We start from the raw sequence: 12,908 nt of genomic DNA, 5'->3' as shown, positions 1-12,908 counted from the left end.
ACACACATGCATACACATGCATGCACACACACGCATGCACGCACACACACACACTCTTTCCTAAGAAGAATCCCATTTCCTAAGTGTTCCCTTCCCGACATTCACAAAGCTGTCACTTTAGGGACACTGCAGTGGGGTAACAGTGGGAGAGGCTTTCTGCCCACACGTCTTATTAAAACTCTTTTAAAAAGAGACAAAAGAGCTGGCATTTCCTGATGGGTTACTCGGCTCTTGGTCAGAGGTTTCCTGTCTAAAACTTCAACAAAAAAATCCCTCTCTCTGCACAAAGCTGAGTTTGGGAGACAACAATCATACTTTCTGAAAGAGCTCAGCTTCCTGACCTGGAAGGTTCCCACTGTGGCTTTTTAATCGCCAGACAATATTCTATTCAGCCCGGTTTTTCCGGGGGTGGGGGGGCGGGTTGCTACATTGATCTAGAATAATGGCAAGTCCCGATTCCTGGTGCAGGAGGGGAGGCGAGGGAGGAAGTCAGAACAAAACACCGAGACCAACAACCCCCTGTCCCCCAGACGTTCATAAACTCAATGTTCTTACCTGATGAACGGGACATGGTATGGACGTACAAAGATATACAGACAGACGCCCACCAGCTGTGCCGAAGTCAAGAGAATGTACCTATGAGAGCGTGAGATGGCTTTCTGGAGCTGCTCACCCCACATCTTCCTGTTGGTGGTACTGGAAAAGAAGAGAAAGAAACGATGCTCTCCCGTCTGCTAGAGATGGGCTCTCCTGCCCACAGACTCCTCCAGCCCTTAGTTCATTCCTTTTACAGAACTGGTGTCACGCTGTCCCCACTGCCGTACCAGTTCCCCGCCTTAACGCCTGCAGTGGACTGTCTGTGTATTTCTGGTTGTGCCATAGACATCACAGCACACGTCTCACCCCACCCCCTCCACCTAAAACCTACATGGCACCTCACTCATAGAGCCGCACAGATCAGGTTTTATTTGTTGAGAAAAGTCCTTGAAATAAAACCAGGAAAGAAAAAGTCCAGTTGGCCTTACAGAAAACGTGAATAGAGTGGTTTTCTTTCCTTCACACCTGGTGGAGGGAACAGAAGTACCGTCTCCCCGCACTTACGCTTCTCACCTTCCCCAGGAAAGGTGAGTCAGCACCCTTCCCGCCTGGCCCCTCAGCCCACACCTTCCAGGCGCCCAATGCCAGCTCACAGCATGACTCAGCCTCCACACACGGCTGAGAATACACAGCAACACCACGCCCATCCTTCTATTTCCTTAATTTGCAAGGAGGAACTGGAGGTCCACATCTGTGTGCAGGTAAGGAATGCAATCCCAAGTACCTATACGTCAGGGTCCCGGGTTAGTGGGTGCCGAAGCAGGATGGCCTCAGCACCCCGCTCCTAGCCAGGCACCCAGCTCAGGAAAGCCTCGCGTGAGTTTCAGGGTGCCGCCCCGCACCCCTTGTGCCGGACGCTCACCTGGCATTGACGATATTCCCTGCGCTCAGTTCCACCATCTCTTCAAACCCCACGGCAAATATGTCAGCTGGGCTGTCATCCTCTGGGGGGAAAGGCGGAGGTGAAGGAAATCAGACGCGACGAGGCTCATGTTAGCAAACTCGCAGGGCACCACGGCTGTTTCTTCGAGGCCAGGTGTGCCACTGCCGGGGTGCACGCGCCCAGAGGACTCAGTGAAGGTCCGGGCAGAGCCCCACCTTCCCTCACGTCCCACTGTGCACACAGCCTCGCCCTGTCCACATCCTGGGCCACGTCACTGACGCCTCCAAACCTCTGCTCCTTTCTCTGCGGAAGAGACGGTAACTACCATCTCCCAAGGAGGCTGTGATGCATCTATCAGATGGCACGTGCGAACCTCCCCCCGCCCCCACCGGCAGGTAGTGAGGGCACCATCCTGTCTGTCCCTCTTCCTTCCTGGTGACCAACATGTGCATCAGGCCCAGAGGCACGTGGGGCATCCCTGCCTCATGCTTGTCTGTGTCCCTCAGTACTTTTCACAGAGCTGGTTATGACTCACTGATGATGGTCCATCCAGGGGACTGTTGTCCCGGTGGTTGGGGCACAGAAACCCTGTCCAGCTTGAGGTGGTTACCCTGTGGCCTGGGGACGCTGAGGTCTGCTACGGAAATGCATCTTACAGGGTGCACGGCAAACCAAGGTGCTGCTCCTCCGTTCTCTCTGCGGCCCATCTTTAAAACCCCCGCCGCATCTCTCCAGCGCCCCCCACCTCCTACTGTCACTCAGCTCCTGAGCCATCAATTGGGACTATGGGTCCAAGCGCTGCAGAAAGGGACACTCTGCACTCCCTGACGCCGTCGGAACAGCGAGGCTTGGAAACTTCAAGCTTAACTGGCTTAGAGCTTCTCTTCTTTGTTTAAAGAAAAACTACGCAGTTCCTCTGATCTGCTGGTGACAGTCACCACAGCCCCTCCTCCCTCCTGAACCTGATGAATCTTCCTAGTTAGGGGGCGCTGAGCCCAGCGTCCCAATAAAATGCCCTGCAAAGTGACAACAGCTTGCTGTCCCCACCCACCCTGCAAACGGGAAGAGCCAAAGAGCCGTTCTTTGAAAAGGGGGAGGGACGTTCCCTCTAACGCTCACGGCAGTAGGGGCCTGCTCCGGGGGGCGTTCTGGACGGTCCCCGCTGACACCAGGATGCTGGACGGGGCACTCCAGCTATCCTGCTGAAGGCAGCAAGCAAGGGGTGGGGGTACCCAACTGTGCACGGGACGGTGGGGGGTGGGTTCCAGGAACCCCTCAGGGCCGCTGTGGAGAATGAGAGGCTCCTACACGTCCACAGAGAACCGGATCGCGGATCTCTTGCGGAATCCAAGAAAGCTCGAAGACGCCAGGCCCCTGCGTCCATGCTGATGGCAGAGAATCATTTCTTCTCCAACCCCTGCATTCTGAGGCCACCCAGTGGCACCTTGTGTGATTCAAGACACAAGGTGGGGGGCCAAATTTGGAGTCATTTTGTTCCTAAAAGGCACACAAATTCTTTTGTGACTTAAAGTGGACATGCGTCCACAGGTGGCGGGGAGAAGGCTGGGACACACGTGCTTGGTCACCAGCAACAAGATGCGAGTGCCTGGGGCCACATCCCCCTCCTCACGACAGAAAGGTTCTAACGAGCAAAGCCCAGGAATCTCTGTATGTGAAGAGAGAGACTCCCCACCTTGACAGCCCTTCTCTCGCCGTGGAAGAGAGAAGGCTTCAAATAATTTGCCAGGTGTGTGCTGGAAAGTTAGACCACAGAACCTTCTAAGCTTTCTGAGGAGCCAGAACACCAAATACCAACTCTGAGGAGGCGCCGGAGGTGGAAAAGTTCAAACCGAAGTCCCTGTGGCCGCGGCAGCTGCGTGCACTCACCCTGGGACCCCGCCAGGCCCGAGCACTTGGGGGAGTCCAGCAGCCAGTCGGCCAGCTCGGCCGCCCCAAGGAGGTTGCTCCTGAACTGCTTTCCTCCGTTCACGTTCCAGGTCCCCATGGCGATACGGATCCGTTTGAAATGTGTGAATTCCGACTGGCGCTCTGCCATGGCTCTCAGGATCCTGGGGGTCACTGTGAGGAGGCATGAAAGGGCACGTGTGTGCATACCGCACAACCGCACGTGTTCTCCAGATACCCTTGTCAGCCCCTTGCTGGAGACACGGCCGCAGATACGGGCCAAGTGTGTTCCTTGAGAAGATGGTGAGGGGCTGAGGCCACCATAACCAGGACGCTTCCCTACAGCATCTTTTGTAAGTTTATTCATGCATTTTGAGAGAGAAAGGGTGGGGCAGAGGGAGAGGGGAGGAGAGAGAGAATCCCAAGCAGGCTCCACGCTCATTGTGGAGCCTGACATGGGGCTTGATCTCACGAACCGTGAGATCATGACTTGAGCTGAAACCAAGAGTCAGAAGCTTAACCGACTGAGCTGCCCGGGTGCCCCTTCCCTATGGCATTTTCACCACAAAGTCCTGGAAACACAGGACCAGACATTCCTTCTCCACACCCTTTACGCAACCAGAGCCCCACAGGCTGGGGCATCAGACCACAGGAAATGTCAGCCTCAGCATTCCCTCCACGAGCCAGTGGGGACGGAGGCAAGGGGACACTCCTATCACACTTTATTCTCTTTTTAGTGCTTAGTTTTTGAGAGAGAGAGAGAGATTGAGCACAGAGGAAGGGCAGAGAGAGAAGAAGACAGAGGATCTGAAGTGGGCTCTGGGCTGAGAGCAGAAAGCCCAGTGCGGGGCTTGAACCCATGAACTGTGAGATCATGAGCCACCCACGTACCCCAGCCTACCACACTGTAAATGCATATATATTAAACTTGGAATGTCTTGCCCCATTTTTGCTTTTTTCACCTTCCATCCCTCAAGCCGGAGATGTTTTGCTTTACCTTGGACTCAAGCCCTTAAAAAGTCATGAATCTGAACCATGCCCATCCTCTGGACACCCATAACAGATTTCATTTTTTAAACAGGTGACTTACTGCAAATTTAAGGCATACCAACCCATCTACTTAATAAGACTCTGCACTACTCAGACCTTCTCTCAGCGTTGACTGAGCTCACCTCATTTCTAGGTTGACACGAGTATCACCTTGGCTATTTGAAGCCCAGTGGGTGTCCCCACAGAAGCACGAATGCAGCAAAGGGCTGAGAAACCATTTTAAACATGGGCAAAGTAATTTTTCGGAAATTTCTAGAACAAAACATAGACATTTTTCTAAGGAAAATTGCTAGGTTCTCCCGTTCTTCTCTACTATCTCTATAGCATTTACAGGGTCCAGGGAATAAGACACCATTAAGATTTCCTTCGGGGGGGGGGCGGTTTCTGGGGTGGCTCAGTCAGTTAAGCATCCAACTCTTAATTTCAGCTGAGGTCATGATCTCATGGTTTGTGGGTTCAAGCCCCACATTAGGCTCTGTGATGGATAACAGTGCTAAGCCTGCTTGGGATTCTCTCACTAGTCAGATCCTCTCTCTCTGTCCCCCCCTGCTTGCACTCTCTCTCTCTCTAATAAAATTTTAAAATTATAAAAAAAAAAAATTCCTAAGAAGCCTCTAGTTCATTCATAGGTAAAGCTAAAAACCAACAACAGCAACAAACCCCTAAAAACCATGAACTGATAGAAACAGAGAACAGACTGGGGGCTGAGGGGGGTGCGGGAGAGAAAGGTGAAGGGGGTCTCAAGTCACAGTTATGAAATCAGCAGGCCCTGGGACGTAACGCACAGCTCGGCCACCATAGTTAATGATACTGTGCTGTGCGTTTCACAGTTGCTGAGAGAATAGATCTTAAAGGGTCTCATCATAAGAAAAAAACTTTTTTTTTGTAACTACGTGTGGTGATGGATATTAACTAGATCACTGCGATCATTTCACCACGTATACAAATAGCGAATCCTGCTGCCGTACACGTGAAAGTACTATGATGCTGTATGTCAACTGTAGCTCAACAAATAGAAACCTCTAGCTGTTGATAGAAGCATGACAGAGTTGCCCCTGAGAGCAGGTGCCCACCTCCCTGGACACAACTTCTCCCTCTATCAGTTCTACCAGGTCCTGGGGCCATAATGAACAGGAGGCCACCCTCACCCTCACCAGAGACTCCCTGGGACAAATGATACCTGCAATGGGACCAAGAACCCACCGGAGCAGAGGATGGGTTTCTGGTAGGAATTAGCACTCAAAGAAACTGAGACCTATAGTACGCAGACTCGTCCAGCATCTTCTCGACTTTTCCTTTCCTCTTGGCTCAGATATATAGTCCAAACTAAGAAAGTACAGGAGTGGGCTCACTGTATTCACATTTTGTATATCCCTCTGCCTCAGTCATGCCAGAACCAGGTCCATTCAACTAGGGCCCACGCCTATAACCCAAAGCCCACCAGAATTATTCAAATTGGCCAATTCTAAGCTGTTGACCCTGTCCTGCGTTTCCTGCAGAAATCTCAATAAAGAAACCCCCAAAAAACCTCTGTATGATATGCTCTCCATATCTAGGACCTGAGAGTATTATAACTTTTTGAAGCCGAGGTAAAATTGGTATATAAACATCAGTCTCAAGTGTAAAACATTACAATTCTACATCTGAACACACTACAAAATGACCACCACCAAAAGTCAGGTTACCGGCCATCACCATACATTTGACCTCCTTCACCCATTTGCCTATCTCCACCCCCTCTGGTAACCATCAATCTGCTCTTTGTATCTGTAAGTTTGGCTTTTTGTTTTATTTTGGATTTCACGTGAGTGAAATTACACAGTATCTGGCCTTCCCCATCTGACTTATCTCACTTAGCAGAATACCTTCAAGGTCCATCCATGTTGTTTCAAACGTCAAGATTTCATTCCTTTCTGTGGCCAAATAGTATTCCAGAGTGTGTGTGTGTGTGTGTGTGTGTGTGTCTGTGTGTGTGTTCATGCGTGCACTCGCACGCATGCACACTACATCTACTTTATCCATCTACAAACAGGCACTGGCTTGTTGGCTTGTTCCATTATCTTGGTTATTGTAAATAATGCTGCAATAAACACAGGGGTGCATATATATTTTGAATCAATGTTTTTACATTCTTCAGATAAACCCCAGAAGTGGAACAGCTGGATCACTTGGCAGTTCTATTCTTAGTTTTCTGAAGACTTTCCATAGTGGCTGTACTAATTTGCATTGCCATGAACAGCATACAAGGATTTCCTTATCTTTACAATTCCTCCAATACTTGTTGTCTTTTTGACAATAGACAATATAGCCAGTGCCAGGTTACACCTTATTTTGGTTTTGACTTGCATCCCCTAGTAATGAGTGACACTGAACATCTGGTTGGCCATATCTATGTCCTCTTTAGAAATACTCTGTCTATTCAGATCCTCTGCCCATTTTCTTTCATCAGGTTGTCTGGTTTTGTCGTTGAGTTGTAGAATTTCTTTACATATTTTAGATATTAACCCCTAATCCAACACAGGATTTACACAAATCTTCTATTCAGTAGGGCTGCCTTTTCATTTTGATGACAATGCTTTTCCCTGTGCAGAAGCTTTTCAGTTTGATGTAATCCCATCTGTTTATTTGTGCTTTTGTTTTAGAGTTAGATCCGTGTGTGTGTGTGTGTGTGTGTGTGTGTGTGTGTGTGTGTATTATGAACACGTATATTACCACCTGTGTTTCTTCTAGGAATTTTACAAGTACAGGTCTTACATTTTGAGTTGACTTTTGTGTACAGTGTAAGACAGTGGTCTAGTTTCATTCTTTTGCATGTGGCTGTCCAGTTTTCCCAACACCATTTATTGAAGGGACTCTTTCTCCATTGCATGCTCTTGGCTCCTTTGTCATAAATTTCCTATCTGTATATATGTGGGTTTCAGTCTGGGCTTTCAATTCTGTTCCACTGTTCTGTGTGTCCTTTTTTTGTGCCCAAACTATGCTGTTTTACTATAATTTTAGACTTTAGTTTGAAATCAGGAAGCTTGATATCTCCAGCTCTGTTCTTCTTTCTCAAGAAGATTCTTGAGATATCCTTGGCTATTTGAGGTCTTTTAGAATTATTTGTTCTAGCTCTGTGAAAAATGCTGCTGGAATTTTGATAGGGATTGCACTGCACCTGTAGATTGCTTTGGGTAGTATGGACATTTTAACAATATGAATTCCTCCAATCTATGAACATAGAATATCTTTGCATTTATTTGCCTCTTTTTCAGTTTTGTTTATTAGTATCTTACAGAGTATAGGTCTTTTACCTCCTTGGTTAAATTTATCCCTAGATATTTTATTCTTTTTGATGCAATTATAAATGGAATTGTTTTCTTAATTGTTCTGTCTGGTAATTTGTTATTAACGTATAAAAACACCACAGATTTCTGTATGTTGATTTTATATCCTGGTACTTCACTAAATTCATTTATTAGTTCTAACAGTTTTCTGGTGGAGTCTTCTGGGTTTTGTATATATAATATGTCATCTGTAAATAGAGACTTTCTAATTTGGGTGCCTTTTCTTCTTGTCTAATTGCTGTGGGTTAGCCTTCTAATACATACTGAATAAAAGTGGCAAGAGCGGGCATCCTTGTTATGTTCCTGTTCTCAGAAGGAAAGCTTTCAGCTTTTCACCATCGAGTCTGTGGTTAGCTGTGGGTTTGTTCTACACAACTTTCAGTCCGTTTAGGTAAATTCCCTCCATACCCACATGGTTGAGAGTTCTTATCAGAAATGGATGCTGAATTTTGTCAAATGCGTTTTCTCTATCTATTGAGATGATCAACAGGATTTATATCCTTCATTTTGTTAATGTGGTATTTCAGTTGACCAATTTGTGGCTGTTGAACCATCCCTGCATTACTGGAATAAATCTCTTTTGATCACGGTAAATTGCCCTTTAGATGTGTTGTTGAATTCACTTTGTTGATATTTTATTGCAAATTTTTACATCAGTGTTCATCAGTGATACTGGCCTGCAATTGTGTGTGTGCGCGCACGTGCGTGTGTGTACACACGCACATGGCATCCTTGTCTGGTTTTGGTATCAGGGTAATGCTGGCCTCATAAAAGCAGTTTGGAAGAATTCCCCCCTTTTCAATTTTTTGGAAGAGTGGAAAAGGACAGGTATTAAATCTTATCTTGGATGTTCCGTAGAATTCACCAGTGATGCCTTCGGGTCACGGACTTATGTTTGTTGGAAGGGTTTTTTGTTTGTTTGTTTTTAATTTTCAGCCACTCTATTTTGTTTTTGAAAATCTCTATGCCCAACATGGGGCCCAAACTCACAACCCAGAGATCAAGATTTGCATGTTCTACCAACTGAGCCAGCCAGGAGCTGCTGCTGGGAGGCTTTTGATTATTGATCCAATCTCCTTACTAGTAATCAGTCTATTTGGATTTTGTATTTCCTCATCATTCAGTCTTGGAAGAAGGGCATTTATCCATATCTTCTAGGTTGTCTGACGGCACAGAATCATTTGCAATAGTCTCCTACGATCCTTTGTATTTCTGTGGTGTCAGCTGTAATTCTTCCTCTTTTGTTTCCAATTAGCAACTTTTTTCTTTGTTGGTCTAAGCTAAAAATGCATCAATTTTGTTTTATCTTTTCAAAGAATGAACTCTCAGTTTTATATATCTTCTCTACTGTTTTTAAATCTCTTATTTCACTTATTTCCACTTTTTAATTATTTCCTTCCTCCTACTGACTTTGGGCTTCATTTCTTCTTCCTTTTCTAGTTCCTTCAGTTATAAAGATAGTTTGAGATTTCTCTTGTTTCCTGAGGTAGGCCTGTGTTGCTATGATCTTTCCTCATAGAAGTGCTTTTGCTGCATCTCAAAGATTTTGATATGTTGTTTTTTGTTTTGTTTTGGTCTCTAGGTATCTTTTGATTTCTTTGCTGACCCATCATTGGTTTTTCAGTAGCATGTTGTTTAATCTTCACATTTTTGTGTTTTTTTCCCCCAGTTTTCTTGTAACTGAGTTCTAGTTTCATACCATTGTGGTCAGAGAAAACGCTTGATATGATTCCTATCTTCTTGAATTTATTAAGACTTGTTTTCTGGCCTAACATATGATGCATCCTGAAGAATGTTCCATCTGTACTTGAGAAGAATGTGTTTTCTGTTGCTTTGGGGTGGAATATTCTGTTTATGCCTGTTAAGTCCATCTGTCTAACATGTTAAGGCCATCATCTTGTTATTCATTTTCTGTCTGGATGATTTACCCGCTGATGTAAATGGGGTATTAAAGTCCCTTGTTATTTTTGTATTGTTGTCAACGTCTCCCTTTAGGTCTGTTATATTTACATATCTTAGTGCTTTTGTTTGGAGTATATATATTTATACATGTTGTATCTTGTTTAACAGACCTCTTTATCATTAGTTAATACCTTTCTTTGTCTATTATTAGTCTTTTTTTGAAAGAGTCTCTCTTTTCTGCTAGGAGTATAGCTACACCAGCTTTCTTTTTGTTCTCATTTGCATAAAACATCTTTCTCCATCATTTCATTCTCGGTCTATAAGTCGTTTCTTCTGAAGAATAAACTTTGTTTTTTCCCGAGCCTCCTCTTGTGGCTGCACACGACTGACCATCTCAGAAGATATAAATCACAGCTGTAAGCTGCTCAGGCTGAAGCCATGGGCCAGAAGTGCAGGCCAAGGAAGCTCAGCTCAGCGGAGCACCTGCTACCTGCCGCTTGGGATCGCACAGGGAGGAGTGGGAAGGGCTGGCCAGCACCACCCTGGCCCCCCACCACCAACACACACATACTCCCTCTGTGCGGCAGGGTAGCTGGACACCTCCATATGGCAAAATGGGAGCCCCTTACCCAGCAGGGCCGTGTTGTCCAGAAGCACCCTTCCTTTGTCTGCAGACTCCTCCGTGTAGACGTCCCCCACCAGCAGCAGCTTGATGGCCTCCTGCTTCACCCCGTCGAAGAAGTTGGACTGGATAGTGCGAGATACGGACCGGGCCCCATCCTTCAGCTTCCCCACCTGCCGTGAGCCAAGCCACAGGCTGTGAGAGGGAGCCGCGCCGGCCCTCCCTCGCCCACTGTGGTCTGCCCCTACCTTGGCTTTCCCTTCCAGGGCCCGGCTGCCCGTGAACATCTTGCTCAGGCTGTGCCCATTCAGAGACCACATGGCTTTGAAGGACTCCACGAAGCGGTCAGCAATGGGCTTTGAATTCAGCCCTAGGCTCTCGAGCTGCAGATGAAGGACCTGGATAAGAAGTTAAGAGACAGATGTCGCTGTCTGCTCACCTGGAAGCTCCCAGCCCCACCGCTGCCTCGTGTGACTGTCACCAGGCATCATCCCCATGAGTTCCTCATGTGGCAGATTGTGGATCACCCTGTGCCCCTCCAGAGAATGAGGAATGCTTGTGGCAAAGAACGGGACTTCCCAGCACAACGCACCCCAACTTTATCCAACTTTGTCTTCAGCATTCCACCAGCCCTCCTCTGGCCCCCTGACTCCTGACCTCCTCCCCAAACCCCACCCCTGACCGGCAGAGGGGTGGAGAGCAAGCAAGTGACTCCACCCCTCCTCCCAGCAGTGAGCCAGGAGACGTCACCTAGGCACTGGGCCAGCGGGCCACGAGGCAGACTCCGGTCTCCCTCCTAGGCTTCAGATCCAGCCTCAGACAGCCTCACGCTGCCCTTGCCAAACCGTATATTCACACTAATCATGACTCAGAACTACTGTTTCTCAAGGTGGCACCCGGCACCTCTGCGCCACCGCCTCTGGGATGCGTTCCAAAAAGTGTGCCTCCACGTGGGGCAAGGGCATAGTGTGGTACAGGCAAGCCAGCCACACAGGAACAGCTCTCTCGGGTGCCTGCCACGTCTCCGCCCACCTCCTCAGTTAGAAAGTTAGCCCAGTGCTGTTGCCCTCATCTTGCCGACGGAAGGCAGGGGATGTGACCCGAGTGGCCCAAGGGGCTTCGCGATGCAGGGACAGACCTCGAGTGCAATAAAGCTCTGCACGGTGTTTGTTCGGTCCAGACAATCAAGACAGTTCATCCGCAAAGTGCCTTTCTGAAGACTTAGGAAAACAAGAAAGGCAAATGGTTACAAGTTGAGGTCGGAGGAACGATGGTCATACAACAATGGCCTAGGTTGACCGTAGACTCCCAAACGGAATGGTACCCAGAGTCACCTAACAGAGTAGCCCCCCAGAATCCCCAGCAGACACCAAGGGACCCCAGCACGGCTGGAGTGGCACGCATCCTCTCGGCCGCCTGCACACCTGGTCGTTATAAAATACACCAGGTCTTGTTATTTGCCATAGTTACATTCCAGAAAGTAGCCATGAACAATTTGTGAACTGAACCATTAGCAGATTAGCAAGAGGAACCTCCCAGGGGTGAGGTTCCCGCGAGTCTCTGCTCACACATTTTCATCAGCAATTGAGATGTAACCTTGTTTTATGTGTATTTCTGTATAAAGGCACCTTAGTATAGATTGTCGATTCATTAACACTGAGCTCGCAGCCACCAGCACTGTAACCGACCCAAACAAAGCTTCTCCATGACACGCTTTTTCCCCATTCGGCACGTCACACAGCCTTCCTATGCCTGGAAACTCCAGAGGGGCCCTCAGCACCATGTCTGGGGCCATTTTAAACAGTGACATCACCAATAAAATGAGTAAAAACGTGACCACGTGGCACCAAGTGGATCACAAAAAGACACTTGCTAGTAGAAGCACTGAAACAGAAGGGAGACTTGCCCCCCAAGTGACTCCAATTCTTCGCGGTTCTGAGCAGGTCTGTGACGACCAGGACAGGGCCAGAGGATGGATTTTGGGGGTTACAAATAAGTTTTAGTGAGTGGAGGGGCCTGGGTGGCTCAGCTGGTTAAGCGTCCGACTTCGGGTCAGGTCATGATCTCGCAGTTGGTGAGTTCAAGCCCCACGTCGTGCTCTCTGCTGACAGCTCGGAGCCTGGAGCCTCCTTCGGATTCTGTGTCTCCCTCTCTCTCTGCCCCTCCCCCGCTTGTGCTCTGTCTCTCAAAAAATGAATAAATGTTTTAAAAAATGTTTAAAATTTTAGTGCGCGGACAAATCTGCAAATACAAGGTCTTTGAATAACGGGGACGGACTGCATTGTGACTTGAGGAAAGCAGGCTTCCTTTTCCTGCTCAGCCCACACCCCAGTGTCCTCAGCCAATGGGGCGCACACCAGCTGTCCCTCTCACTCACATGGGCTTTCATCAGTTTGGATGATAAGTTCTTTTTCTTTTTAATGTTTATTCGAGAGGGGTAGAGAGAGGGGGAACGAGAGAATCCCAAGCAGTCTCTGTGCTATCAGCATAGAGCCCAATATGGGACTCAAACTCACAAACCAGGAGATCATGAGCTGAGCTGAAATCAAGAATGGGATGCTCAACCGACTGAACCACCCAGGCGCCCCTGGACAGTAAGTTCTATGGTCACCATAACCCCACG

At 47.9% G+C, this 12,908-nt stretch overlaps 1 protein-coding gene across 1 annotated transcript in view; it reads right to left on the bottom strand.

The window, feature by feature from the left end:
• Nucleotides 1–12,908, bottom strand: part of SYNJ2 (synaptojanin 2) — a 103,053-nt gene that overhangs the window by 24,587 nt on the left and 65,558 nt on the right. Inside the window, exons 9-14 of the mRNA XM_077755122.1 lie at nucleotides 11,424–11,505; nucleotides 10,534–10,683; nucleotides 10,293–10,458; nucleotides 3,368–3,559; nucleotides 1,460–1,541; nucleotides 556–696 (exon numbers count right to left, since the gene is read on the bottom strand). Of these exons, the coding sequence (XP_077611248.1) occupies nucleotides 556–696; nucleotides 1,460–1,541; nucleotides 3,368–3,559; nucleotides 10,293–10,458; nucleotides 10,534–10,683; nucleotides 11,424–11,505 (813 nt within the window). The remainder of the gene's footprint in view (nucleotides 1–555; nucleotides 697–1,459; nucleotides 1,542–3,367; nucleotides 3,560–10,292; nucleotides 10,459–10,533; nucleotides 10,684–11,423; nucleotides 11,506–12,908) is intronic.

Source organism: Crocuta crocuta, unplaced genomic scaffold, assembly GCF_008692635.1.
Source record: "Crocuta crocuta isolate KB4526 unplaced genomic scaffold, BGI_CrCroc_1.0 scaffold11, whole genome shotgun sequence".
NCBI classification, from domain to species: domain Eukaryota; kingdom Metazoa; phylum Chordata; class Mammalia; order Carnivora; family Hyaenidae; genus Crocuta; species Crocuta crocuta.
This window is presented reverse-complemented; position numbering and strand designations above follow the sequence as displayed.